The sequence below is a fragment of the Xiphias gladius genome, chromosome 21 (assembly GCF_016859285.1).
Source record: "Xiphias gladius isolate SHS-SW01 ecotype Sanya breed wild chromosome 21, ASM1685928v1, whole genome shotgun sequence".
Lineage (NCBI taxonomy): Eukaryota > Metazoa > Chordata > Actinopteri > Istiophoriformes > Xiphiidae > Xiphias > Xiphias gladius.
Window position 1 is genome coordinate 23,360,509 of NC_053420.1, and position 14,708 is coordinate 23,375,216.

Sequence of the window (14,708 nt, forward strand, 5' to 3'; positions counted from 1 at the left end):
GTTGGAGGCAAAGAGTGAACTGAGAACTAAAATAGCTGAAAAGGGCATATCAAACACTCAGATGGTGGTTTCTTAGAGGAGGGAGATGTTGTTCTTACAGGATCAGTCTTATTTTTTTAACTTTAGTTTTATAGATTTTAAGAGGAAAGTCAAACAAGGCACAAAAATAAAAAACAAGAGAACAGATCAGATCACCTTAGGCAACACAAACTGGTACTTTGGCTCTCACTGATTACAGGTGTCCTGTACGTGTTTGTTATGACCTGGCTCAGGTGGTCACAATAAAAAGGGAGACACACCACAGGTAACAATTAAAAAATAATATTTTTAATAAACCAAATGAAACTAAATGCCAAATTAAATATTAAAAACATGGGATATGGAAAATCAGTAAAGTCAGTAGTGTGTGGTGTGCATGAGTGAAAGATGTGGGTACGGGTGTTGTAAGGTGCAAGACAAAACATAAAGATAAACTAAGACAACATAACTAAACCAGGATGTAGGGCGCCTGTGGAGAGGTGCAGAGAGAAAGAGTGGTTAGATTGCAGCCAGGTCTTACGTCACCAGGACACATTGGGTACCACGGGTGTTCCAGATCACGCTATATGGCTACCTGCAGAGCAAACAGAGATACAGCTTAGTAGCAGATCAAACCCCAAGAGGACCCCAGGGGTCGTCACACCCCCTCCCTTCAGACAGGGTCCCAAAGGGATCACCAAAATGTTGAGCATGCCAAATAGACAAAAAAAAAAAAAAAAAAGAATTTACAACAAGGCCTTTAATAAAACACTCTGGCCCTGCTGGGTTGGAGTACAGACCGCAAAAGAATTTCTTGATCAACTCACTGACAGACATCCTGGTAAATACACACTTTCTAAACTAGCCAATCTGTCATGTCTAAATCTACCTCGCTGTATTCAAAGTCATGAACACGTTCACACCCACCAGGACACCAAAGACTACGTAACCTCACTGGGGCATGAGAGAGCACATCCGCCACGTCGAAAACCTAAAGATAAACTAAACCTAAAAGGTAAACTAAGACAACATAACCAAAGCTGGGGCCAGTACTACAAACCAAGTTCATAATACCAAGGATATCTTTTCGTTCACTAAGCCTAACAACCGCAATCACGCTAAGTGGTCACATGACGGTGGTTATCAACTTGGTAAGTCAACCAAAGTTTTCCCGAGTGCGTTCACATAAAAGGGGACGGTGGTTGCAGCAATCTACTGGCAGCAGAGCAGCATATTTTACAAATGAAGAGAAAACTTTAATATGAAGAAGTTAAAACACATAATTAAAAGCTAAAAGCAACAGTTGCAGCTGCCAAATGCTGGAAGGACAGCTGGCACAAAAATTGCACACTGTGTGAATTGGTAAATTAATAGGCTTATAATATCCCTGCCCAATAATTAAGGCATGAGTAGAACTGACTGTAATTACATTTGTGTATTCCATTACATTTATGTGTTTCCTAGATGTATTCTTATTTTGTGTATGTCAATTTTAGCCTTATACTTTCAGCTGCAATCCCAAAAAGGTGTCAAATGAAATTTGGAGCAAATAAAAGTACAAGTACATGGTTTTAGTGCGTCAATCAGTCTCTGTGCTAGGATGATATCAGTGTACAGAAGCAAAATGAAATGGCTTTGACATTTCTTGTAGCCAGTGGGGGGATGAAAAGAAGACAGGAGGGGGCCCTCCTACACAGAACACACTCCTGCTGAGGAGCCGGCCCTCTGCAATAATGAGGGTTTCCCCTTTATGGAAGGGGTGGAAGGTGGTCCAGACTGACCTAACAGGCCACATTTGTACAGGGTAATGTTTAATGAGTCAATGTTAAACTATTGGGCTGCTAATAAAACACAATTACATTATATACTAATAATTGGGATTAAATAACGTGTTTACTTTCTCCGACATATCGAACTGGCAACATACAGCTCAAGAAGCTAACAAAGATAAGTCATTCCTTCTTATAGTTTATTAGATGGTGTTGATGATGTGAAGAGGATGAAGGAGACTCCGCTGACACCGTCTTGATTGCATATAAAGGTTTATTACAAAGAAGTACAGCATTAAGTCAAGCATCTGCAGATCTGCTTGTGAGAGGGTGTGAAGCCGATGAACCACTCTGAAAATCAGTCTTGACCATCGACCCTTAAATAAGGCAGTCGTTTTCCTAAAAACTGTCACTAACGTATGGTTTCAATCACAAAGCCTAAACTTTCTTATCCAAACTGTGAGGCACCCTTTGAGGACCTTTGACCTAGGGCCTCTATATAAACACAGCTCTACATATATAAACATACACCCTCACTCTCATTTATAAAATCATAAAGGGAAAGCCGAAAGGGGATTGCCAGTCTCTGAACACTCTTGCCCTGCTAACACACCCTCTCACGATCCGTGCACCAAGCTCCACTGGATCTTCTACTAATGCTGATGCCATTTTCCAAGAGAATTGATTGGTCACCAGGCAGTGCTTTTATAAGCGTTGATCCGCTATCTCGAACATAACCTGGAGCAGGTTAGGTTAGGGTGACCAAACATCCCTATTTTCCAGAGAGAGTCCCCGTTTTTGGTGACCTGTCCCCAGCTGGAGCTGTCCCCGGAAATGTCCATGTTTAACTGGGACTTAAAAACAGACCAGAAAGAACGACTGGGCAGCAGAGCAGATGGGCAGGCATCTCGCATTGTACTTGTTTTGGCCAACAGAGAGGGCTGGATGCTCACTATGGCAGCTTCATATCATTCTTCTACTAAAAACCACTTGCTTGCCTAGTTTTAGAGAAGACTAATGTGTAAAATTCGGCAACACACTAGCAAGTGTCTTTTAGAGCCAGGAGATGACCCAAGGTTAACATCAGGGGTGGGGTTACGGGATTTGGGAGTTGTACTACTGGGTGATAGGTAGCTGATTTGTACAATCAGCCTGATGTAGGCTACCATACAATCTACAAATATAGTGCATCATTTTTCAATTCAACATGCTATTTGTTTAGCAGGCGTCGAGGGTGAATGTGGTCTGCATTTTAGATGGGAAATATCATTTGGCCTGAGAAAAAAAATTCACTCAGTTAAATTCAGTTTAATCCCTGTAGGGAGGGTGCAGACGAAAGAGAGGAGGACGACTGGATAGGAAGAGTGAAGGAGATAGAGGAGGAAAGGTAAAAGAGATTATTACACAGAGTGAATTGCAGGAACAGTTGATGTGCTAGCTTGCACTGCATCTCTCTCTATTCTGTCTGTCTGTCTGTCTAACTAACCTCACTGGGAAGTGTATCTTGGTCTCTCTGTGTCTTGCTTGCTTGCCAGCCACTTCCCGGGCTGTGTTCTGTGACTTTGTGCCTGACAAAAGTTTGAGTGAAAAACAATTATTAATTACTTTTGATAAACACCAACGGGCAACGATGTTTATAAACTGCAGCTCAGAAAAGATAAGATGTCGCTCGTGAACTCTTGAACATGCACCCATATGCATATGCACGAGATGAAACTCGTGCTTTCCAGCACCAACCTCTTTGGAGACCAGTCCAGACAATATGTGGGCGTGATAGTACTTCTCATATGCGCACATAATTTTGAAACAACACAATGGTTACGTAATCTCTCAGTCAAGTTTTAGTTACTACTCTGGACTAATGCAAGATGGAAAGCAAAAAGGACTGACATTGACCATTCATTAAATATTGAATTTTAAATGTTGTTTAGGTGGGCATACTGGGCAATATGGATGCACATTTCTAAGTAAATAATAGCCATGAAGTATTCAGCCAAGCCATAGTATTAATAGGTTTTTACATTATATTTGAAAATGTATAATAGGGAAATCTTGGGGAGCCAGTTTCAATGGTCCTGATGCAATGGATAAAATTAATAATAAAGCTGCAGTCATCGCTTATAGGCTTGTGTTGACATTGTATAGCCAAATCTAAATGGTATAATATTCTGAGGACTGGACTAATTACCGGGCAGCACAGCATGGGCTTAAATTCCAGGAATGTATTTGACACTCTACTCAAGAGTGCCGCTGCTTCCCAACCAAGCAGCACATCCATTGCCGAGGGTAAATATCGTAGGTTATAACAACATTAGCACCACGCAGGCAGGCTTAACAGATTTTTTCTTTGACTAGAATTGTTAATAGCATTGGTATCAAGAAAATTTTATCAGTTCACATCCCAAGTAGGGTGCGTGTGGAGAGGGGCAGAGAGAGGGGGGTTGTTAGGCTGCAGCTAGGTCTTATGTAACCTAGAACACACTGGGTGCCATAGGTGTTCCAGATCACAGTAATCAGCAAGTTAGTACCAGTCAAAGACCAAGAAGACCCCAGGGGTCGTCACAGTGCTGGGTTAGCTCCCCAATTTTCACAGGAGGGACGGATGTGTGCATCTAAGATTACTAAAGCTTAAATGTCCAGATACAAACACATATTTCTGTTAGGGTTAACTAGTCTTGGACCCAACATGCAGAACACACTCGCCGAGAGAGCAGTTGGGTAACAAAGGATTTTATTGTAACAGGTTGCGATAGTTTTCATCAGAAACCAGGGAGGTGGGATGTTAAGGTTCCCAAGAAAAACACAAGCGCAAGATACTGAAGTTAGTGTCTACACCAAAGAGGTGACTGAACAATCTGGTGAGTTGAGCAGGGTTTATATACAGAGGTAGATGAGGGAGTAGATTAGTGGATTGGAACCAGGTGTGCAGGTGAGTTGGTGGGAGGGACTCAGGTAGCCACACCCAGGTCCTTAAAGGGAGACAATACAAAGACAAGCAAACACAGACAGTCAGAGCGAACAACCTGACGACAAAACAGAGGAGAACACAAGGAAAACCAGTCTTCCCATAACAATTTCTCAAAACAACTTTTTCAATTTCAGTGTGTATATACACCAAAAGTACCCTGTGGAGCTTTTGACTGCTAGTGGTGTTGTAGAACAATGTTTTGATGAGCACGCCCTGTATTGCTTATATGTGATGTTATGCCACAAGCATGGTGGGGAGGTGATACACGCTTCTAACAACTGCAGAGGTGGTAATAGTGGACATGTACCTATTAAAAAGGAGACGAAGCCAGGAAGCCAGTGTAAACAATACAGGTTTTAACACGTTTGAAATGGTTTGGCAAGGTAACATCGTTGTTAGAACTTCAGGATAAACAAATTCAATTTTGGTAAGAAAAATTTGTTTGATGAAAACTCTCCTATCACATATTAACTGTGAATAAAATTTACTTCATCAATCTTTTTTACATCTACACAGTTACACAGAGAGAACCTTGTATATGTTTTGTTATCTTGTGTTTAATTAAACAAGACTTAGAGTCTACAGCCATGCTAGTTGCTCTGTGAGGCTGCACTTAAGCACGGCCTTGTTTTGAGCAAATTGTAAACGTCAGCATGTTGACAAGACAATGCTAACATGCTGATGTTTACAATTCAGGCTGATGGGAATGTCAGTAATTCCGCAGATGAAGATACGTGACTCTGAATCACAAATCTCAAGTCATGGTTGTGTTACAGAAAAAGTCAGGGGACTACCAAAGTCAGTAGGCTTCATCCGCTGGGAAACACAAGTGTCTGTGCACAACTCCATGACAATCCATTCAGTAGGTGTTGAGACACTGCCATCTCTAGAGTCACACCACAAGAGTGCCTAAAAGCTAAAAGAAAAAAGGCTAATTTAAAATCAAGCTAATTACGTATGCAAACTAGAACGACTAACACCTGAGTTTTCTCATTGTAGTCACTTCTCCAATGTAAACACACAACAGTCTCAAAACCAAGGAATTATTATGCAGTATTGCAAAAAGGTACAATTCACCAATTCAGTGTTAAACAACTTTCATTTTGCTGTGTTCGAATATAGTAACATTTTGTCCAATATTTGACAGTTGCTGGAAGGTCTGGTCATCGAATTTGATTCTCTACACCAGCTTATTTCTTCTTAAAAATTTAAGTGATTGGAGCATCCTGTTTTCCACTACAAAGCCTGTTATATTTAGATTCCTCATTTTGATGGGTCAAAGTGTTTTGAGACTTTTTCTACTTGCCCATTTATGCTAATTACCCCTCACCATATAAACAGGTAGGAGATATCTGTATTCAGGATTAGAAAGCAGTATTGCAGAAGTAATTTTGATATACTTACAGAAATGTGTACAACTCCACTGCTTTCAGCATGTCAGAGATATCAGTGTTCATTAGTGTTGTCAGGAAAGTGCCAGATATACATTGGCATGTCATGAGTGGAAGAAGATCCACAGTACACCCAGTATACCCCTCACCCAGGGCTCTCTGCACTGTCTTCTCATTCTCTTATTTCTGTTTTGAACTAGTGAGCTTAGTGTGCCTATACTGTATATGACCATATGAGCAGGTCTGCCTGGCTGTGTCATGTCATGCACAAATAATAAGACAGAGAGAGGTGTAATGTGATGATAAAATAGATAGCTCCTTCAATTTGCTAGATGTACAGTGAGATTAGTGGCAAAAGACAGAAGTGGAGCTGAATATGAAATTAGACAGATAATAGAGGCAAACGGTGGATAGGTAGAGATGCCACGTAAGACCTGTAGAAATGGATTCGAAGAGGCAAAGAGAAGTGTGCAGCAGATAAGGCTGACCGAGGCGAGGAAGGAGCAGACAACTGTGAGAGACAGAAAGTGACAAAGGTTTATTTTTAGCCAGCCAAATATTGAAGTGTTGGTTTTGTTTGCTGGGGTTGTGCTGGGCCCAGGCACTTACTCCTAGGCACACACAGGGCATCCAGATCACAGCAGTGTCTCACTGGTTACTGACTGGCACCTGAAACCAGCTCTGACCCCTGTTCAGAAAACACACCGCTGCACCGTCACATACCTCTACTTCCGTGACAGGCCACCGCTGAGGTGTCACTTGGGCCTCCTTAAGGGACTGACTGGGTGACAAATGTGTTAAGAAATTTAAAGACATGATTCTTGGCTATACTAAACTGTATAATTAATATTCTTTATTTTCTATATTCTTTGCACACAAGCTCATTACATCATTGCCTCCCACTTTGGAGCTTTGAATGATATTTTATCTGTTAATTCTACCCAGACAGTACTGAGCATTGTTATGATCTAGGGTTGTTAGGAAATCCAAACATCTCCGTATAAAAGATTAGCAGTTCGCTCTGCCTAATATTAAACAATTTGTCACAGTTTTATCCATTCAGATGAATAAATGAAAGCAAACCAAAGGTGAAGAAAAACCACGATGATACCTATAAAGGGATGGATTTAAATTCAGTTCAATTTAATAGAATCCATTGTCATTTTTTATTCAGAGTGTTGGTGTGATAGTCATATCTGCAATACAATATAGTTTCTTGGCCTCTTATATTTTTCCTTTGAGTAAAGCATCAAGGGTTATTCAGCTGCAGTGCAGAAACTGACCTCATTTACCCGCTGCTGAGGCAGATTTTGATGTCATAGTGCTGTGCTGAGTATCAAGCACCATCAGTTCGTTAGTTAGTTAGTTAGTTGACACACTATCAGCAGCCTGTTGCAGTATGCCACATTGATAGTTTATTTTAGAATTTCCACAGAGACTTATTATTTAGCCTGCCCTTTTTTTTTTTTTTTTTTTTAACTTTCATCTCGCCTCTTTGTTTTATTCTCTGGGAATAAATCCACATTTGGGAGAAAGAGGATGGAAATAATGGAAAAAAGGGATTGTTTGCAGAGTCTATGAATTGCCATAAGAACAAACTTGTTGCAATTCTTCCTTTAATAGAGCCAAAAATAGATGAGAATAGTTAAAGTGCAAATAACATTGCAAATGTTTGACAGGACTATAATTTTATGAAGAAGCACTTATACTAAATGAGAATTCACTCAACTTTAGGTATCAACCGTGGAAATGAACAGCGATGCATTACAGAATCATCTGACAGGCATCTAAACTACTAGAACACATGCCTGTTGAAAACCACATTACTAGGATATGCATATTGGATAGTTTTCATGGTTTCCATGACAAAGATGACCCCCTTTGAATCCAAGGGGCTGTAAACCTTTGGAGAGGTTGTCCTTTTGGTTGCGGTGGAAATTACAGCTACTGAAATTGCTGTCCTTGAGCTTTTGAGTGGATCACACAATCTAAGATCTAAGAATGACCGCTCAATAGCAGTTTTTTAAACCAACAATGATGAGAAGTCCTAAAAATGTTCTGAAAAATGGAATTTTTCACATAACAACTGGACAACTGCTGACAAAGATTGTAAGCAGAACAGCAACTGAACAGACCCTGTGGTTCTGATAGATTTGATGCTGTTTCACTATAATCTATAGCTGCTTTATCACAGTCCACCTGAATTCAACATGTATATCCAAATTTCAAAAGGATATTCTCCTATTGTGGGTTGAGAAAATTCCCTACTAATTAAACTAAATAAACCTTTTGAAATGTGAATTATCTTCAGAGATATCTTTTTTTCAGAGGTATCTTTTAGAGATACATGGTTTTTATAAGACATACAGTATGTCATGAATGCATTGGAATTATCTTTAGTAATGTATTAGTTTGTGTAGAGAGTCATTGTTGCCATTTGGCGATTTTAATTACTTGTTAGCCTTTTAATGAGCTTTTACAGTTACTTTCAAACGTTGAACGAAATGCAGTTGGCATACAGGTGATTCATTATGTGATTTTTGGTGCATTTGTATGTGTTGCGAACGAGTTAGGATTATCAGCGCTATGATCCATAATCGTGACGCTAAACGATTGTTTTACTTCCTGTTGCCGTGAGCCCACAATGTGACAGCATTGATATTAAGTACAATAATCCAAAAAACCTCTATACAGCCCAGTGTGGACATTGGCAGTATAATCTTATGGACAGCTCAGTCTTACGTGCATCGCAGACACTGTCCTTGAATGTGCCTCCTATTGGGAAGATTCAGTACAATGTATGAAAGCCCACACACATGAAAAAAAATCCAACACCACCACAGCAGCTCACACCCCCACCAATCATGACTCCAATCATGACTCAGTCTTGCCCCAGAAACCAGTCACAGTATATTTCACAGCAACAGATAGTTGCTGGGCCACGACATTTTTTTATGTCTCCACCAGATTTACAGTGGGTGTTTAAATGATCTTAATTCCTTTACCCCTGTCCTGTCCTGTCCCGTACTGTACTGTCCTTTTCTGCCCTGTCCTGCGTCATAGCATTGTGTGTTGTCCTATTCCATCCTGTCCCATGCTATTCTTTCCTATCCCATTCTGTCCTGTCCTAGACTGTCCTGCCTTGTACTGCTCTGTCCTATCCTATCCCCTTCCATCCTGTCCTGTTTATTCCTGTCCAGACTTGTCCCAACCTGCACTGGCCTGTCATATCCCTCCCCATGTCCGTCCTCTCCTGTCCTGTCCCATCTTGTGCCATCCCATCCGGTCCTACTCCATCCAGTCTTGCACTTTTCTACTGTGTCCTGTCTTGTCCCATTTTGTCCTGTCCTGTCCAGTCCCAGCTTGTACCATACTGCAGTGGCCTGTCCTATCAGCTCGTCTTGCATTGTTTTGTTCTAGTTGGTCCCCTTCTGTCCTGTCGTGCATTGTCCTTTCATATCCCTTTCCGTTTTGTCCGATCTTATCCCAACCCTTACCATCCTGCTAGGAACATCCTATCCAACTCGTCATGCACTGTTTTGTCCTAGACTGTCCCCTCCTGTCCTATCCTATTCCTTTTCATTCCTTCCCTGCACTGGTCTGCCCTATTCCTCTGTGTTCTGTCCCATCCTGTCTCTTCCTGTCCTGCACTGTTCTGTCCTATTCTTTTATGTTCTGTCCCATGCTGATGCCTCCTGTCCTTTCCTGTACTGTTCTGTCCTATTACATTTCCATTCTGTCCGCTCCTGTCCTGCACTGTTATATCCTTTTGCTCTGTCTTGTCCTGTCCCCTCCTGTCCTATCCTATCCCTTTGTGTTGTGTCTTATCCTCTCCCCTCCTGTTCTGTCCTGCACTGGCCTGCCCAGTCCCACCCTGTAATGTTCTGTACAGTCTTGTCCTGGGCTGTCCTGTCCCATCCTACACTGGCCTGGCCTATCCCTCCTTGTCTTGCATCATTCTTTCCTAGACTGTCTCATTCTGTCCTTTCCTAATCCACCCTGTCCTGTCCTGCCCTGTCTTGTTCCGTTCTGTCCTAGACTGTCTTGTCTTGCACCGTTCTGTCCCAACCTGTTTGGTTCTATCTTTTCCTGCCCTGTCCTATCCCATCTCTTCCTTACCTGTCCTGTCCTGGATTGTTCTGTCCAGTCTTGTCATCTCTTGTCCCATCCTGCACTGGCCTGGCCTATCCCATCTTGTCTTGCACTGTTCTGTCCTAGAGTGTCCCTTTCTATTCTTTCCAATGTTGTCCCATCCTGTCCTGTCCTAACCTGCATTGGTCTTGCCTATCCCACCCCCTCCATTCCAGTCCTTTCTTGTCAAATTCTCCACTGGCCTGTTCTACCCCATCTAGTCGTGCATTATTCTACCCCAGACTATCCCATTCTGTTCTGTCCTATCCAATCTCATCCTGTCCTAGACCTTCCTTTCTTGTGCTGCTCTGTCCTATCCCCTTCCATCCTACCCTGTTTGATCGTGTCCAGTCTTGTCCCAACCTGCACTGGCCTGTCCCAAACCATGTCCGTCCTCTGCTGTCCTGTCCCATCTTGTGCTGTCCCACCCCGTCCTACTCCATCCAGTCTTGCACTTTTCTGCTCTGTCCCATCCTGTCTCTTCCTGTCTGTCCCAGGTCATGACCCATTCTTTTCATTCTTTGAACATGACAATATGATTCATGTTCATATGTTTGTGTCTGCAGCCACTGAATGGTCTTTGTGTTCATGCTTAATTGTTTGTGTGTGCACCAAACTGAACCCAGCTGAGCCACCACAGCAGATCAAAGGCTTATCCCTGTGTCAAAGAAGGGACTGTCTCATTCTCCTCAATCCATGAGGCTTGCAAAAATTTGATTAATGACAGACAGAGTTGACGCAGAAATGTCCCGTTTGTACCATGACTCATCTCCTATAACAACTGGGAGAGAGAGGCTGTGATTTCTGAGGAACTTGCTAACTTTGCAGATGAGCGTTACGTCACACAGGCAGCATAGAAACTGGGTCAGGCCCTTTGCACGATGCTCTGTTTTTTTTTAGTGCTATTATAAAATAGACTCAACAGAGGAAAATGGTGTCAGAGGCTAACAGCAGTGATGATATAACCACTGAAATCAAAGCAGTAAGTAGTTCTTCATTGAGGTCATGGTTGTTTGGACACTGCATTTCTAATAACAGGTACATAGTGCTGCATTTGAGTTCCGTCCCCTCATGAGCAAGGGATTACAGCTCAGTGACACAGTGCTGAGGGTCAGTCAAGTCGCTCTACAAAACCGCAAAATCTCTCAGACTCTTCCTCCCTCTCTCTATGGCTCACATACACACACACACACACACACACACACACACACACACACACACACACACACACACACACACACACACACACACACACACACACACACAAAACACACAAACCCTCTCTCCATCTCTAAATCCCCCTCTGGGTAATCAGTCAGTGTGTATTTTTAAATCTGTCGCTAATCTCTATTATTGGCATAACACACTGGACAGGGTTAGCTTTCATACTTTGGGTACGGCGACATAGTTCAATACACAAACCACAAACATGCAAACACATAAAAATGCTGTTCAAAAATATGAAGTGAAAATGTTCTCTGATTTGCACATACTCTCACAGCCCTTTTCAGTAGAAAATTGTTGGGATGTCAGCATGACACACACACAGATGACAAACAGATGCCACAGATGATGTTTCTCTGGAGTAGGCAGTAGTTTGGGATGTATGAAAAATGCCAAGAAATTTCTCTGTGGGTAGGAAAATCAAAAAATAAATCTTAACAGCAGGCATCATATTTGATGCAGCATTTTTGAAATGTGTTTACCAGTAATCCTGAAAGATTTTAGTCCTGAAGTAAAGTCTGTGCTTAGTGTTAATTAACAAATTTCCTGTTCCTTCTGAAAATGTATGCAGTGTTTTAAAAAGTAAAAAAAAATCTGTTTGACTCCTCCCTCCCTGTTCGTTTTCTCTTCCTGTAGGAGACACTGCAGACCTTTACCTTCCTGGTGTTTGTGGTGGTCTGCACCTCGGGATCTATCTACCTCTATGTCGTCCTTCCTGAAACCAAAAATAAAACGTTTATGGACATCAGCCAGAGCTTTGCCAAGATCAACAAAATCCTTGTCCCCTCCCCCAGCCATGAAATGGAGCTGGTACTTTCCATGAAGTCTGACATGAATGGTAAATTCCAAGATGTCACTAAGATGGAGAGTTCCTTCTAACCGAGGAAACTACGTTAACTACAGAGTAACAGGATTTAAGTACAACGTATTTGTTGTTTTTACATATTTATTTAATCACTGTGATCAGTGAAATGACGATCCATGCTTTTTGGCAGTTTCAATATACAGTATTTTGCTATTTTGTATATGTTTTGTATGACTGGAATATTTAGGTATATTAAAGTATTTCAGTTTACTGCAATTGTTTGTGAATGTCTCTCATTAGAATTAAACAAACCAGCTAGATTTCCTGTTCTACAGTATAAAAAATAAAATAAAATTGCAGAAACCCTGGAATGTTTTGGTTACTCAACATTTGCAAAAGGGATAGCAATGGGGCGTGCATAAAATATTGATGGAAAGGGATAGAGTCTCACTAAACTATTAAACTTAAACCTGCATTAAGTGATTAGTTGGTGTTTGCTGTTTTATCAGAACAGTAACGTTGCAAGCCAGAAAAAACCAAAACAATGAGCTGAAAGAAGCTAAAACGCTCCATAACACTGAGGGGAACTGCAGTCAGGTGATAATTCACTGTGGATTTGTCAATGCAAGTGACCACTATCACATTACATACAGTGATTTGATCCATTGTCAATATGAAAATATTGATCAGAGCAGCTTTAATGAACCAAATATCCTATATTTTAAGGCAAAACAGAGGAATGCTTGAATGCTTCAAATGGAAGCTGATTATACTTAAAGAACCGGGTAGGGGGCAAACGTGTGTCTGAGGAGAGACATAATTTTGCAGGATTATAACCCTAATACTGATGTCTTGGTTAACTTCCTAATATGGACAACAAGCGAGAGAACTCAGATAGTGCAGTAAAGCTGACAGGGACAGTCTTTTGGAGCCTATCCAAATCTGAAAGGAGCCGAGGCTACTTCCCACCAGATGGCGGAAGCCAGCGGAGGAAGTGATATGAACAGAGGCAGACAAGCGTGGCATTGGATGGCAGTCACAGTTTGCTCCAAGGTAGGGTGTACTCACATTTCAAAGTCCACTGACTAGAGGGGTAACATCCCACCCTCTCATATAGAGTCACACAGACACAGACACAAAGGTGTGTGTATTATACTATGATAAAGGGTGTCCAAGTATTCAAATGGCATTGTAGGACATAGGTGGGGAAATTTCAGCACGCCATCAATTTTAGTTTTATTCCTGATCATATCCAGTGAGTTATTACCGCACATTAAATTTGTCCAGCTGACAAGCAGGCATGGAAGTGAGCAGAATAATAAGTGCAGGTGTTGTCTATTGTAGCTCTGTTCCAGTATGTTACTCTCTAGGAGTTATATTGTCAGCAGCATTAGTTTGTGGGTAATTGACAGAAAGGTTTGCTGGTGATTGCTGGTGGGAGAATAATTATGTTACCTCATATCTTCAAACACATAAATACTATACATTTAATGCACTGTATGGTAATGCTGTGTTTGATTATTTCCTGTTTGTCCAACCTCTTAATTATCCTCTCAGGAAGTTAAATTAATTCCCCATTATTAAGTGTGAGTATGTGTGTCTGTGTGTTGTGGGGAGGTGGGGGTTGGGCTGCTTCCATTAGCTCTGAAGAAGGCTCACTTGAAAAGGAAATTTACAACCAAAATATACTGGAAATTTAGTTTTGAGTAAAAAGTATTTTTCACCCAGCATTGAGAATAGTCCAAAGAATTAATTTATCAGTAAACTATTCCTTTAACCCTTTAAAAAGCATCAACAAGGCATCTCCCTGGTAAAAAGTTATCCAAAGGTTCCCACTTGTTAGTAGCTCTCTATTTGTAATAAGTTTGCAAAATATTAAAATCGCAACCCATAACAAATTTTCAGATCTTTCTTTCTTTCACATTTATTTTAAACCAAGTGTTACTTTGTCAGTTTAATTTTAGAAGTGGTTAACGGCCCTCTTTTGGGCCACTGAACAGTCATCAGTTCTGTCCAGTATCTCTGCTGGCCTAATTCCATCAGCACCTTTACCCAGTGAGGACACTCTGAATGAAGTGCTTCCATCAGTCTGTAAAGTAAGCCACTGGAGCTAAAGTAACAAAAAATTGTCTTGGCAGTTCTTTGCCATGGCCAGAAACGACCATCGGTTTCACATAATCTGAGTTTACCCACTGATATTAAACAGTGGATTAGGGGTCCAAATATGGTGGTTCAGTAAGTGCATGCACACAAGGGTCATATTTCCTACTTGGGTGCACCAAGCAGTAGTCTTTTTCTGGCTGAGCCTGGCCGGCTGCCCACACCAATGAAAAACACAAAAATAATATCTCATTATAACTCATGATGGTTTTAAAATGTATAGTAAATTGCCAGATAGTGTG

At 41.2% G+C, this 14,708-nt stretch overlaps 1 protein-coding gene across 11 annotated transcripts in view; it reads left to right on the plus strand.

Annotated features, from left to right (window-relative positions):
• The window catches only part of slc2a9l2 (solute carrier family 2 member 9, like 2), a 102,950-nt gene extending 89,228 nt beyond the window's left edge, over positions 1-13,722 (plus strand). For all 11 annotated transcript variants that reach the window (XM_040159383.1, XM_040159387.1, XM_040159384.1 and 8 more), the window contains one exon: positions 12,138-13,722. In XM_040159383.1, the coding sequence (XP_040015317.1) occupies positions 12,138-12,380 (243 nt within the window). In that variant the 3' untranslated portion in view covers positions 12,381-13,722. The remainder of the gene's footprint in view (positions 1-12,137) is intronic.
• Positions 13,723-14,708: the final 986 nt, after the last annotated feature.